Source organism: Vigna unguiculata, chromosome 3, assembly GCF_004118075.2.
Source record: "Vigna unguiculata cultivar IT97K-499-35 chromosome 3, ASM411807v1, whole genome shotgun sequence".
NCBI lineage: Eukaryota > Viridiplantae > Streptophyta > Magnoliopsida > Fabales > Fabaceae > Vigna > Vigna unguiculata.
Window position 1 is genome coordinate 47,705,969 of NC_040281.1, and position 16,130 is coordinate 47,722,098.

Consider the following 16,130-nt stretch of genomic DNA (forward strand, 5'->3'; position numbering starts at 1 on the left):
TTCGGGTGAGCTGACCACTATATCCTAGATCCTCGGTAACTTACCCCCACGATGTTCAGGGGTAACTGGACCACGACAAGGGATGACGAGGAGATAAAAGGGGAGGAAGGGCCCCGAGAAAAGACAAGAAACAGGGGGGAGGGAAAAATAGATTATGTTCTAAGAGAAGATTCGAGGCTACTCGATAAGGTCTTCTCGCTCATCCGAGAACAAGACTCAACTTAGAGATTGTTCGAGTGTAAACCTGAATTATCAACTCTAAATAAAAATTAATGTTAAGAAATATAACTAGTCTGTAGACGAGTACAAAAAATTAAGAATATTAGAGTTTAAATATTAAGATTGAAGTCCATTTAGAACAGAAAATACTATTCGCAATAACAATACTCCTAAACAATAAAATAGAAGAAAACTGTTTTTAACCTTATAAATAAATCTTTAGATTATCAGTTAAAGACAGATAGACATTCAATGTATCTAACCTTGGATGTTTATAGTCTAATTCTCTTTTTAGATTTAACAGGATTAATATCTTATAAATCAAAATATTAAAATCTAATATTTTAAGATTTCTATTTTTTTCTGTACCAAATTATTTGTGTTATTAAAGTATTTGACATTACAAATCTTTCCTCACCACAATTTAATAATATAAAATCCACTTTCTGTCTTTTTTAAATAAAAAAAAAATTCAATTGCCTAAGTTCTTTGTTTTGAACTACCTTTTCATTCTCTTAATTCTAGTTTCTTTATCCCTCCCAACTCAACCTTGGTTTCCTCTCATCTATTTGTGAAATAGAGACTACATTTGGGTTTGTGGCAGAGTTTTCTTCAAATTTACTCGATCAATTTATTCCTCCATATAAGTTAAAAATTCAACATTCTTCTTTTTTAGTTTGGAGGCGTTTGTTTCTACTTGAATTCTAATTAGAGTCTCATGCTTCTTTGTAATTTCTTCGTTTTGTCTTATGTAGGTTGTTTTGGGATTTTGGTGCTCAAAATAGTCTTTGGGGTTTTGTTGTTTCAATCTTTGTCTACGTTCGAGGTGAAGAAAGCTATTTCTTATGATGTAAGTAAATTTTTCTTGCATGTTATAATTTGATATATTGAATAGTTTGAATTATTGTGTTTTGATGTGTTGAATTGATGAGTACATGTGAAATTTTAGTGGTTTGTGGTTCTGAATTTTGGATGCTGAGAACAGATGAAAATCTATTATTTTAACTCAAGCGAGAATCCTATCGCTCAAGCGAGAGAAATCTAGCTCAAGCAAAAATAGTTAGAATTTCACTTTGTTCTCTATTTGAATTTTAGCTTAAATGAGAATCTTTAACTTAGCGAGAATCTTTAGGCGAGAGAGCCACTGTTTTGTTTCTATTTAATTTTAACTCAAGCAAGAATCTTTAGCTTAAGCGAGAGTCCTTGTCGCTTAAGGGATAGTCTCTAGCTCAAATGAGAGTCCCTGTCACTCAAGCGAGAATTTCTAACTTAAGCGAGAATGCTTTAGAGATTTAGTTCCTTATTTTTAACCTATGATTGACTGAATTAATTTTAAAAATATGATGTATGAAGCTATGCATGAATGATGTTGACATTTTGAGACTTGACTTGATATGTCATTGTAAAATATGTGATTGTTTGATATTTGGAATTCAATATGGAATTATTGATATGTTAATATGAAAATGTGATTAAGGATGTATATGATTGTTAAAGTATTATTGTGATGATAATGAGTTGTTAATATATATATATATATATATATATATATATATATATATATATATATATATATATATATATATATGAGCATTGTATGTGTTTAACATAATTTTGTGGGTCATGGGGAGATTTTATGGTGGTGTTATTTTAGTGTATGCTTTGGACTATGGATTCAAGTAAGGTGACATCCTGAAACTCTAATTATCATTCACATTCAAATAGAGTAAAATAGTTCATGTGGTGAGAGTAATAGGAGGTTCTAGTCTAAGGCGGGATAATTACCTTAGATGATCATGGATTAACATTGTATGTGGTAGGGTGAAACCCATTGACAATGGCTCTACAGAGCAGTAGAGGTCACCACAAGTGCAAGTCTCTAGTGATTTCGATTCCAAATGCATATATCCGGATAATTGAGTTTAGTGTCAATTGTATGTGTGCAGTTATGTGACTTATTTGTAGTTGCCCATGTATGACTTATAATTGATATGATTTAAATGGTCTTAGGATAACTCTTTTGTATACTAGTTTACCTTTGCACTTTGTAGTCTATGTTGTATTCTTCTTTTACCATGATCACCATTTTGGTAGGAGTGGGGGAAGATGCAGGTTTAGAGACACCTCTGAAGTATGAGAAATTCGTAGTTAAAGTTGTGAGATTGCGACGAAGGTATGAGTGTTTAGTACATTTGATATAGGGATACCTTTAAAGGGTTGGTGTTTTTGTATAAATGATATATTTTTATAATCTGAATTTTTAAAGAATTATATTAATATATTTTTTATTCTGTTAATCTATCTTTTTAATATTATTATGAAATATCTTATTTTATTAAAATGAGATATTACGAATATCGTACTTATTTTTTTTAAAAGAAATATTATTTCTATATTCCTTGTGAGAAAATTACTCTAAAACATAATTAAATTCTTAGTAATTTAGTTTTATTTTCTGTTATTGTTTTAAAAATGTTTTGCGTTCAAATTTGAGTTATCACTTTTAATAAATGTCATCAAAGGTAGTTTGGGAATTGTACTTTTTTAATGGAATTAACAAAATTAAATTAATTTAACTAACTTTCCTGTAATTAATTAGTATAAATTAAGTATTTTTATTTATACATATGTCAGAAGATAATAATAGATAAATAAAAGATGTAACTCCTTTAGGCAATGTTCGTTTGAACAGATAGTAACAAAGCACGGATCTACAAAGATGGATGAAAAAAAATTTCCATGTTCTTATTAAATGATTCAAGCGGAACAACAGAGATGAATTTGCAGGATTCTTGATAAAATCCATCCACTCATATTTGAGTGGATTTGAAGAAATATAAACTCATTTTACTTTTATGTCCTTTTTATATTATATATAATTAATAATATATGCAGTAACTAATAATATATTTGTGAATAATAATATGTATAATAATTTTTATAATTAATTAATAATAATAAAAATATATATAAATATTTATAATAATTAATGATAATTACTATATTGTTAAATTTTAATATTTTTAAGTCATTTAATAATTATTTTATTTTATTTTTATCTTCAAGGATATTTTAGTAATTTTCAAATTTTTATCTATTAAAACTTTTTTTTAATCTATTACATCAATCAAATCACTCACTAACTTTTTTAAAATTCATTTCCAAATTCACTTTTTTTATTCTCTAAATCCACTCAAAAAAACACACATATTCATCTACTCAAATCAACACAAATTCATCTTCACACTCTCTCTTAAATCTATCCTACCAAGTGAACAAAGCCTTAATATTGTTTACTTATAGTAATTCGTTATCATAATAAAATGGTGATTAATTTTATTAATGGTGAAAAAAACTATCCCTATTGTTGTTAATGTCCCTTACTCTTTTTGGTACAATATCTCACTTAAATAATATAAAACATTATAGATTGGATCTTATGAAAAAAAAAATAAAACATTACATCTAACTTAAGTCATGTGCACAAACAAACAGACAAGTAATAATTTTACAAAACTAACTATCATTTTTAATTTTTCTATAGTCTCTTCTATCCATAATTAAGATTGTTAAGAGTATAATTTTCTGTAGTTAAAAATGAAAATAATACTCTTTTTAATTTGTTTAAAACTTTATTTGTTTATCTGTCTATTGATATTTCACTAACACATTTCTTTATTTATTTTTATTATAAATTTTGACTATGAAAATTTTTTTAAACAATTTACATGTGTATTTGTTATGATTGTTAAGTTGGATTTAAGCACGTGTCTAACAAGCCTAAACAAGTCCAACTCACCTCATCATTTAGTAAAGAGAGGTTTTATTCCGGTCAAAATAAGAAAGAGACTATACAATCAAGAAAAAAAAAAGGAGAGAAAAATTATTAGCATGTTTACTCATTCTTCATTTTAATTGTTGGAATTCAATACGTGGTTAAAGAAATTAGTTTTGTAATCTTACTCTATTTTAGATTTATTTTTCTTTATCTTTTTATATTTAATAGTATTATTGTTTTGATGCATTGGATTATTATAACCACTTTAAAAAATAATAGTGTTCTAATTTTTAATTATTATTACTACATTATTGTTGCTCCTTACTTATTCTTAAAGGTTAAAAAAAAATATTTCACTGATATTTTTGTATTGTTGTGTTATTGTTTCCCATCATATAGTCAAGGGAGAAACAGATAAAATAGGAAAGCGTGCATTAGAATCAAGAAAGCTTGGTTGGCATAAATAACTTTAGAAGACATTTATTATCTAAAACAACTTATTTTCCTTTTGCCCAACATTCATTATAAGTGATGAATTTTATATTTAAGATATATTTAATAAAAAACGTTAAATGAAGCAAAAATATGTTACATTTAATGTGTTGAAAACGTCGCATACTTTTTTCATTAAATAAAATTACGATGGTTATTAGAATAGTAATTGGTTACCATTACATAGAATTGTAAGAATTTATGGTATGATTGACTGGTCGCAGTTAAACTCTTAATAAATGAATAAGCAGCTCAGAAAATACCAAATATGCGGTAAACTCAGAATTAAATAAACGATACACCACGAGGCATGAGCACAAATTCTGATTCTGTTTCTATGCTGCTACTGCGGAGTACAGACAGCAAACTTCAAAATGACAGAATTCTGATGGATAATGGACAGCATATCCTTGCCTGTCATAGCTAGAAATGTTACGATTATAATTAAAAGAAAAAAAATCCTAATTATAACTTAATAGCTTAAGCCTTAAGCAGACTGTTCTAAAGTCAGCCTCAAAAATGCAGTTAGCATTTTAGAATTGATCCCTAACCACTACTTTGAACAGGCAACATGCAAAATATGCAGCTTCTGAACTGTTAATCCCACAAGTCACAACTTCACTGATGAGTTTGGCCAGCCCATAGCGGATGATGGTACATGGGCATATTATGCACGGGCTGACTAGTATTGTTGTAGAGTCCAGGTCCAGGCCCAGACCCAGGCCCCCTACAAAAAGGAGTGTGGTCATGTTCCTCAGAGGACTCAGTTGAAGGCCCTTGAGAAGTAGGACTAGTTGGAGATATGGGTGCACCAAATGTTAGCATTTGGGGTGTTGGTGCAGAAGAAGGCCCAGATTTGAGGACATTCGAATTCGACTTTTTTCCATCCACAATAAAGCTACCCACTATTACCTATAAATGAAAAAAGCCACATGAATAAAGCATCAAAGTTTAGTAAATAATAATGATTAAGGAATCATATATATATACACACACAATAATGAAATCCACATAAACTTTAAACCATTTGAGAGCGATACCTGTACAGTTGATGCTGCAGTTAGCGTTCCAGCAACTCCGCCACCCAAAACACGTCCATCGGATCCTGCAAGGGTTACATTCAAAGTGCATGTTCTGCTACGTTCGCCATTACTTTCAGATTGTTGCATGGCACCTGATAATGATATAATCTCAAATCGGCCCTGCAATGTAAATTGATATGACGTAAAGTTAACTATAAACCAAGACATAGTGGAGCGTAGAACTGTGAAACTAATAAGATCTAGCTCAACCGTACTCCCTCCAGAGCCCTACCAAGGGGGAAAGGGCCAAAAAGGATAGGGAAGCAATGATCAAGCTCCTAATTATATGATCAAAGAGATGAACCAACTCTCCCAAAGCCTTAACCTTTCCGTTCTCACACTTCTAGATAACAGTTAGGTTTACTTGAGTATTCTTCTGGTCCTATAGTTTCAAAAATAAAATCTCGTAGTCTCTATACTCAAAACATCCCTTCTTAATATTTTAATCCCTTTTAGACTTCGTCATAGGGACTAAAACATATTAAAATGATAAATGTAAAAATTAAAAAGGACTAAAATTATGTGAAGGGATAAAAGATTAAAAATAGTATGTGTAACACCAAAACGGGATGATTTTAGATAAAGGGACCAAAAGGAAAAGTTTTTATAAATATAGGAATTAAACGAATAATTAAACGTAATTGCTAAATCTCAATATTCTTCCGGAACTTTTCTTATGGCAAAAACAAGCATCACAACAATTCCTGTAGATGGTCCCTTTGATTTCTTATCAACCAAGGATGCTGTAGTTGATAAAATAAGAGATATAAAATTCTTAATAATTGAGATATCTGAATCCAAAACTTATTACCAGAAAATGATCCTTGTCCAGTGTTTGTATTCCAAATCAATCAAGTTGAACACGAATACGATAAGACAAGGATTCATGTACATCACTCAATGTCAATTTAGAAGCATCATAAACTTAAAACCAAACACACATTTAGTTGTGGGGTGCATATGGCACGGCAAGAAATGGAAATAGAAGTGAATATCCACTGAAAGACAAACTTTAAACGCAACAAATATAAGCACCTCCAATTCTGTTTTAACTTTCCGGAACGGCCAAATTACCTTGATGGTATCCTCATTGCACTATGGCATGCTCGTCATACATAATATGATTCAGTTCCATCCACAACATTGGAAACAGAACTTCCGATCCGAGGCACCTTTTCCCAAATCAAATTAGGCTTTCAAAAATATTTTAAAAAATAGGCAACTATTTCCAAATGTACACTTGTAATTGTATTCATCTAATAAAGCAGGTATCCTTAAAACCTTTATATATACCATTGTACACATATAGTTAGACGATGACGATCTAACACCCTCCTTTCAGTTACGAACCCTTAAATTACCTCAAAGATCAACAGTACTGAAATTAGTCCCAAAAAATTATTTATACATTTGAAGAAATGACAAGACAATAATCATTGCAAAGACTTCTTCAAAATGGATCGGTTATAAGTACAAAAGCACCAATTCCATGCCACATGCATCTATCCAACTATTTTCAAATTAATATAAAGTTTTTACCCGTCCAACCTCACATTTGAAGCAGAATCCTAAATATCTAGACAATAGGCCCTAGAATGCAAATTCAGTTGGCCATACCTGTCAATGACTCAACAATGATTCAAAAATTGGATTTACTTAAAAGGTTACATTTGTCATTCTAAATTCATTGTCTAATAACTCTACTAGACCATAGAAGTAGTTGCTTGAAAAACTGTTAATAATGATGACAGTACATGCTAGAAAATAAATTAAATCAAATACATATGAAATAAATAAACCATTTCCAGCTGCCATCTCAGAAAGTACAGTTTTCCTGTTCCAATAGCAAAACAAAGGAAAACAAAAAGCAAAAAACACAGCACTCCAAATAATTAAGTGATTGTTTTCATTCTCTAGAATATAGTTATGTATGGAAAATTATCATCACATTCATTCAGTTTATGTTCCCATTGCTATGCATGTTAATCAAACACACATTACCAGATCATTTCCAACATAGAATTTTTAATATAATGGACAACTAGATTCCACATGGATATAAAAGTACCTCGTATGTTGCCGTACCACCGGATAGTGCAGGTTGTCTAAGGGTAACATTACAGATTGCACCAATAGCCGAAAGAATACAAACTGTCCGAGGCCCTTGCTGAGAAAAGGACATAATTTTTGCCGTGATATCCTAAAACAGAAGCATGCTAGTGAGAAGGATTTGTGACAATAGTAAACCAAACCAACTCATTTAGAACCTTCAAAATATTCATATAACATTATGCACACCAACTATGACGGTTCCACAATAAAACAGTGGCTCACTGAAGAAATCCAAGTTTGCTTCAGTTCAAAGGTAACAAGAGAAGGTTGACAATAAATACTGGCAAAGCATTCTCTAAAACACACACTCTATTCCAGTATTAGCTGAAATTTATTGAAAATAGACAATTTTGGCGAGTCTTACTTCTCATTTAATAATTCTCTCATCTCGTGATTTTGCAGTTTGTAAGTGTTAGAAAATGTGATACTAACTATCTTTATAAAGAGAAAGGTAAGTTAATGCTATAATTACCCCTTTCCTCTTTTAGTGGGACAATATATACAAATGTAAATGGTGAAAAACAGGAAACTACGATAAATAAATACACCTCATAAATTCTGAAGTTGATTAAACGAGATGGCAAAAAATCATTCACACTCCACATCAACAGACAAGAGAATTGATGAACTCAAATACAACGGCACTGAATGAGCAATTGACATCAAGTTCCCATGCAACAAAGGCAAGCTTTTTTAGCCACAGAAAACTAAAAAAAACATATATTTAAAAAAAATGCCTGGATGAAGGTCTCATTTTACACCCAATTTGAGGATTATGTGTATGCAGTACGAATAGTTCCACAATGTTGTTTCGCCACCAGAAAGGTTAAGAACCTCTAAGATTACCTCAGAGCAATAGCACTGAAATCATTCAACCCAAATACAAATACATTAAAAAGAATAACAACACAATAATCACTGCGAGGCTGTCTCCCAAAATAGATAGGTCACAATCAAAAGCAGTTACCCCACGTCGCAGTTCAAAACTTTTTGTTCTCATTATTAATAGAGCCTCCACCTTTCCATAACGATAAAAACGCGGTTTCTTAGTCCAAAACTTCAAACTTTCAAAAACGAAGGCCTATAACCCTTGCCAAAAAAAGAAATAGTATTACCGGATAATTATGACTTTAATTTCTAATGTATACTCAGCAAAAAAAAAAAATTACACACTAAAAAATCAATGCTTAGTTCAATTCTTAAGATAATTATCGTAAAAAAAAAACTAAAACTCTCAGATATATTTATTTGTGATTGGACAACTGTGTAAAAGAGATAGCTTCATTCGTCCATATTCATTCATGCTGGGGTACAAGAAAAGGTCAAGTTGAGTGAAGTGTGAAAACTCTCCCTTTCCCAACCAAGAACACAATGCATCAAAATCAAAGGCTAATCCACAAAAATCACCAACAAACAAATGCAGGAGCCACATAACACAAAAAAGCAAAGGAGTACATTGCATTGCATTTCAGGAAAGTCTAGTTCTTATTTAGCATTACCTCGCCAGACTCCACCAAGATCACGTGGGGAGTGAATCCAACCCCACCAGCTCCTTCACATCAACACAAAAAAGAACCATCACAATCAGTTCCAGTCAAACAAAAAAACCAAACACAAAAACAACAACAACTACCGAGAGCATCCAGCTGTTTCTTCCCAGACCCGGGAGGCCTTCCTCGGTGCTTCTTCGCCGAAGCATCGGCGGAGGCAGTAACGGCCGAATCACCACCTATACCTCCGCCGGAAGCGGCGGCGGAGGAAGGTGGAGGAGGGGAGGTATGGGTAGGAGCGAGGCCGAGGGCAATGTTACCGTCCGGCGAGTACTTCCGGGGACGACCGCGTTTCTTCTTGGCGAGCGAGCATGGCTTCATCGGCGAGGAAGAGCCGTCGTAGGCGGCTGAAGGGGAGACAGGGAAAGGCTCCGACGCTGGCGGAGGCTGTTGTTGCGGCGGCGGCACGACGCCGAAGGGAAATCGCGCGGTGGCGGGCGCCATCATGACGGCACCGGAGGAATTAGGGCCGATGTTGGTGGGGGCATAGGAGGTGGGGCCCCCCATGATGGAGGGCGGCTGTGGTCGGGGCGGTTCGCGAGCGTCCATTACGGCGGATCAAGCAGCGAATGCGCTTGAAGTTGAATGCCCTCTCTCTCTCTCAAGTCTCTGCAGCGATCGATGGATTGAATTGAGTGATTGATGAGACGAGAGAGAGAGAAACGTTTCACTGTGTCTCTGTGTGTGCGAGAGAGTGTTGTGAGTGGGGGATTCAGAGACCGAGGAACAAAAAGCGCACCTGACTATGATACGGAAAGAGTGAGATAATGAAACTAGAATTGAAGGAAAAGGGGGGAAAGTGTGTAGAGAGGTAAAGATAATTTTATGGTGTACGCGTACCATTATTTTTATCTCTGTTACTTTGGTATACGTACATAAATAACTTCACCTTTCCAAACCTGTTTCCTTGATGCATGCCGCAGGAATGAATGATCTCCTTCAATAACTGCTCACTCATATTAAATACCTCTTCTCTTCTCGCTTTATTACAAACTGCTTTTATTTTTTTTATATCGTTTATTCCCTATATTACTCTCATAATTTAATCACATTAAATACCTCACAATCATTTATTTCTCTTAATCTTTTTAGATATTTACATATTTTCTTCCTCTTTCTACCTAAATCTATTCTTAACATCCATCCTTTTATATTTTTTAACTTATTTTTTCATTTTTTTTTTAAATTTATAGTACTTAAAAAAAACACCTCATATGAAACTTAAAATCATATGCAAAATAGGAAAAATGCAAAACTTTTTAATAAAGAATCAAACTCAAAATTTGATATACTAATAAATAATGAAAGCAACATGTTTTAAATAAATATTTTACTAACAAACAAATCATAATTTACAATCTATGTAGAGATTAAATAGAAACAAGAAAAAATAAATAAAATGAATATTTTTATATGAATTATTCTCAACATAAGGTTATGTTTAGTTTTTAAAGGATTAGTCTAGTTTTATTAACACAAGTAGTGTACAAATTCACTATTCTCGTACATTACATGTGTTTTTTTTATTAGTTTCTTCAAGCTAATCACATGAGTTTTCCTTTGTTGGGAAACATCAAAATTGGAGCATCACACTCACTCTTCACCTAAAGAGATCATCATAAAGTATCGTTTTAGTAATAGTGATCTTGGAAGCATTGTCGGATGATAGTGGCTAACGTGCCACTTAGTTATCTTTTACCATTTGTATGTTTCAATCTCATGAGTAAAGTATTAATAGTGACTTATCGTTGAAAAAATACTTGTGATGTAAAAATTGAGAAAAGTTTCACAACAGATAGTCAAATGATCATCTCATATAAACTAGTAAAAATATGTTTGTGTTGTAAATCAAAAGAAACCCTTAAAAAGTATTCAATGTATAATGAAATTTAACTAATTAATTAGAAACTCGACATCATATCGTACTAAGATGATGGAATATAAAAGTTTGTATTATTTATCTTTTCCTTATTCCTTGAAATATCACTTTTTTGTTTGTTAAAAATACTTGTATGAATAAATTATTTTTTGTTGCAATTTTCATCGTTTATTTAAAACCTTAAATACGACTTTTTATTTATATTCAAAATCTCCAAGTGTACCTTACGTAGTTTGTAAGAAAAAATTAAATAAAATCTTTAAAATTACATTAAATTCACTTGTTCTATTTTTTTTTTTCTGTTTTACGAAAAGAAGAAAAAAATATGCTAAAAGCTCTAAGAGCAAACATAAATTCTAATAAAATTATGTGTTATTACACCATTTTTTTCGGGTGAAAGGTGAATAGTATATACAAAGTATTTGTGTTGCTTTCTCAAGTACTTATTTTCAATTAGTATTTTAGCTGTACAAGTTTTATTGTGATTATTCTGTCTACATATTTATGTCATGTTAAAGAACAAATTGAATTTTGATACCCGTGATATATGTGCGAAAATAATATATTTACTAATAAATAAGTTTGAGTGAAAAACAAGTATTGCACCCAATGGCAACACCACTCAAAACAAATAACAAAATGACATTATTTATCATCTAAAAGAGATAAAACCCATAAAACATAAAGTCCACTAACAAGTCACTAATATTTCAATACCAAAAAGGAAAGATCCACATTATTGTTTACACAGATATAGTTGTATTTAGAACCGGGAAATGTTTGGCACAAGATTCATGATCTCTTTCAAAATCAAACCTATGAAGTAACATTTCAACTCAAAATATTGTGATCCATAACTTTCAGTAAAACAATATATATAATGTTTGCTTTGGAAGACACCTAATTTGTGTGTGCACCCCAAAAAAATTATATAAAACATCAAATTTTATCAATAATTTAATTAAGCATTAAGTAAGGATGACAATCCGCAGGTTTACAAGAAAAAGTGTGGGGTGGACTAAATATCTTGGTTTGCTTAGACCCACTACGAATAACCCGCAGCTCGCGTGAGCCAACGATGAATTGACCTGCATTTGGTCTGCATACATACATTAACTTAAATTTTTAAAATTTAGTAGCACCAACACAACACGTCATGTTTCTTCTAAGCAACTTGTTCATTTGTGTTTCTTCTCTAGTTCATCCAAAAAATTGTAAAATCAGCATATAGTAAAGTCAGAACAAGATCGATAGATGTCGATGATGATCTATTTGTAAAACTTTGGAATATTAAAGCCTTATACCTTACACTTTGCATAGAAAATAATCTTAAACAACGTTGCAGCGTGCAATAATTTGATTACAAGAGGGGTGAGCGTGAGTACCAATACGTGTGTCATGTGTGGCAAGTGTGAAGAGTCAATGGGTCACCTATTCTTTAATTGTCATTTTTGCTCAGAGTATATGGAATTTGTGTAATTATTGGGTTGGTATTACTACGATACATCACATTTTAGAAAAAAATAATTTCCATCAATTTTGTATACATGAGTTAAGTAAAAAGGGTAATTATATTTGGAAATGGGTTGCTATTGTATGGACCATCTAGATGCACAAGAATGGAATCATTTTCAGGAGTAAAGTGAAGGATGGTGAGGAAATGTTTAACTTAGCCCAAGCGACTTGCATGTGGATAACTAATAAAGTTTCTAATGAGAGATTCACATACTCATACTGGTGCTTGTGTCCAGATTTGTGCATTAAATCAATAGTGAATTAGGAGTTTTTTTTGTTAGTTAGGGGATGCTTTTATAGTTGTCTAAGGTCCAATCTTGTCCACACACATCACATGGTGCTTGTTTGTTAGGTGCTTTGAGATATACTTTGTTTGTGATATCTTTTTGAAGTTACACTCTTACTCAACTATTTATTTATGTTCATCTAATGTGTGATATAGACTCAAACTATATAGACTAGAGATTTCTTTTTCAAAACACAAAGTGTGAGCTTATGGATCTGATGGACATGCATACAAAACAAAAGAGAAATCTTGTCACAAAGTTGGCTAAGACAGTGATTTTTCCTTGAGCTTGTGGAATCCTCAACATTCTTTTGTATCTTTGTCTTCATAAATCTGTTATATTTTGCTTGTAGAATAGTTATGTTAAACTATTATATTCTCTTTTTAATAGGTTATATGTGTTGTTTTCTCTTTTAATCTTATGCGATCTTGTTCTTTGCTTTTTTTATATGTAAAAGGGTTGGAACACCTCAAGTGCTTTTTTATTTATATATTTTTTATTATTGATAAAGAAAAGTAGTGGAGTTAGAAATCTAAAGAGAAGATAAAGAAAAGATTTAAAAAATGTTTTAGAGATGGTAGTTCTTATACAATGAAATTAATTAATAGAAAATTTTGTTTATAGTTTGAATTTTTCAATAATAGAAATAATTAGGCGTTGTCTTTTTAAAAATCTATTATTCTTAACTATTATATATGGTTAATAATTTATAACATTAATTATAATATTAATTTAACTAATGTTAAATTGTTAGTACATTTTACTTTCAGATTTTGTAGCACATTCTCCGATATTAATAATGGTGTTGATATAATCAAATTAATTGATTTAATCTATTAACCTTACTTCAATTAAAATTATTCTTACTTTTAATAATATGTTTAATACTAATTTAAATATAAATAATTATAATACGTAGACTCTATAGTTTATTTTGTTTAATTATTAATGAAGTAATATCTATAATTATACATAAAGAAATTTTTACTTTTGTGTTCACATTTTATAATATAAATTTTGTCCTTACAATATAATTATTTATTAATTTTTTAAAAATTAACAATTTTTTTAAAACTATCTATCTTTTCTTATTCTTTTTTTCATATTCATCAAAGTTATTTTCTCATTTTTTTTTCTTCATCTCACATTATTTTTAATAAATATAATTTTATTTTGTATATTAACTAATAATATTAAAATATCATCCCTATTAATATAATATCATGATATAAAAAAATACATATGCACATACATACTAACATTTTGTATTTATCATAATAATAACAAAAAAAGTTTATATCTAAGTATAATTATTAAATAATAAAACAATATAAAAATTTACAAGATTAAAAAATTAAAAAATTATAAATTTTTTATGTGAAAAAAAAGTGATGACAAGTTAATATTAATATTACCTAATTAACCACCACATTACTTAGTTATCCGAAAAACTAACAATAGACTCAATTAAAAATATTAAACGTTTTAAAATTCAATAGAAAAAAAAGATTTTAATAAAAACTAAATTAAAATTTCTAATTTTATCATGAACTCTAAAACTTAATTAAATCTTCTTTTTTAATATAATAAACATAAATTTAGTGTAATTTTTATAAATATCATAGACAATAATTTTTTTAATAGGATTATTAAATATGTTAAATATTTTAAAATTACTATTGACAATAATGTCATCGTTACACTTTTTTTATATTCTTACATAATTAAAAATAATAAAACCAACTTAACGGTACATATATTAAATATTAAATATGTTCTATATATTTTATTATCAACCATTCTTTACTTATAAAATGACAAATACGTAACATTATGTATTATAAAAAATAATATTTATTCATAAAATAATATAAAAGTACTCTTTATAATATAATACAAATTTTAAATAAACTATATATAATTATTTTATGTATAAATATTTGATTTACTTTTGTAACACTAAATTAGTTATAGTTAATAGTAAAAATAAAATTTTGGAATATATAAAGTAACAAAATTTTTTATATAAAGCAATTTGGTGCATTTACGTAATTTAATTTGTTTTAATATTTTTTGGCTTAAAAATGATTTGATTCTAGTTTTTGTTCGATTTTTTCAATTTAGTCATACTTTTTTTTCTCAATTTGGTTATAATAATCGTCAATTTTAATCCATTTGGTTCTTTTCGCTAACATTGCTAAAATAGTTAACGGATTAAAAACAGTAATTGTAACGTGTCATTTTTCTTTTATTTTTTTTAAATTAATTTTTTATTTATTTAAAAAGAAGTCTATGTGTCAAACTCATATCATGCCATGTGTCATTTTGTGATTTTATGATTTTTTTAATTTTTTTTAGATTTAAAATTTTTTATGTTAAAAAAATATACGTATCAAACTAATATCACGTCATGGGTCAGTTTTTTATATTCAATTTAGTCCTAATATTCGTTATTTTTTTTCAATTTGGTCCTAATTTTTTTTTTTAAATTTAACATTTTTGTTCTTCTCCAAATTAAGACAAAATTTAATTTGTATATAAATGTTATATGGATATTCTTATTAAAATGCATATTTTTATTAAATATTTTTAATTTAGAGTTAGAGTTGGTTTAAAATTAAAATTAAAAATTTTAAAGTAGACAATAATACCATTCATTTAAAATTTTAAGAGGCTAAAAATACTTAAATTAATGGTATTATTCTCTACTTCCAAATTTGTAAGAGAAAATTAAAATTTTAAATTAATAGTATTATTATCTACTTTAAAAACTTTCGTTTTAATTTTAAACCAATTCTAACTCTAAATTAAAAATATTTAATAAAAATATACATTTTAATAAGAATATCCATATAACATTTATATACAAATTAAATTTACTTTTAATTTGGAGAAGAACAAAAATATTAAATTAAAAAAAAAAGATTATGACCAAAATGAAAAAAAAGGAATATTAAGATTAAATTGAATATAAAAAATTAATCTTGACTCCTGACATGATATTGGCGTGATTTAAATAAAAAAAATAAATTTAAAAAAAAATTAAAAAATCATAAAATGACATGTGACATGATATAAAGCTGACATGTGGACATTTTTGTTAAATAAAAAAATAATTTTAAAAAAATAAAAAAAAATCACAAAATGATACGTGACAGCTATAGTTTACAATCGGTTAACTATTTTAACGATATTAGCGAAAATGATCAAATTGAA

The 16,130-nt window shown here is 29.3% G+C and overlaps 1 protein-coding gene across 1 annotated transcript; it reads right to left on the reverse strand.

Moving 5' to 3' along the window:
- Window positions 1–4,741: 4,741 nt before the first annotated feature.
- On the reverse strand, window positions 4,742–10,096 carry LOC114178856 (AT-hook motif nuclear-localized protein 13-like). The gene is made up of 5 exons (XM_028064979.1): window positions 9,317–10,096; window positions 9,183–9,235; window positions 7,640–7,771; window positions 5,530–5,691; window positions 4,742–5,401 (listed from the first exon to the last, which is right to left on the reverse strand). The coding sequence occupies exons 1-5, from the start codon at window positions 9,780–9,782 to the stop codon at window positions 5,108–5,110; spliced, it is 1,107 nt and encodes a 368-aa protein (XP_027920780.1). The 5' UTR covers window positions 9,783–10,096; the 3' UTR covers window positions 4,742–5,107.
- Between the last annotated feature and the right edge of the window lie 6,034 nt (window positions 10,097–16,130).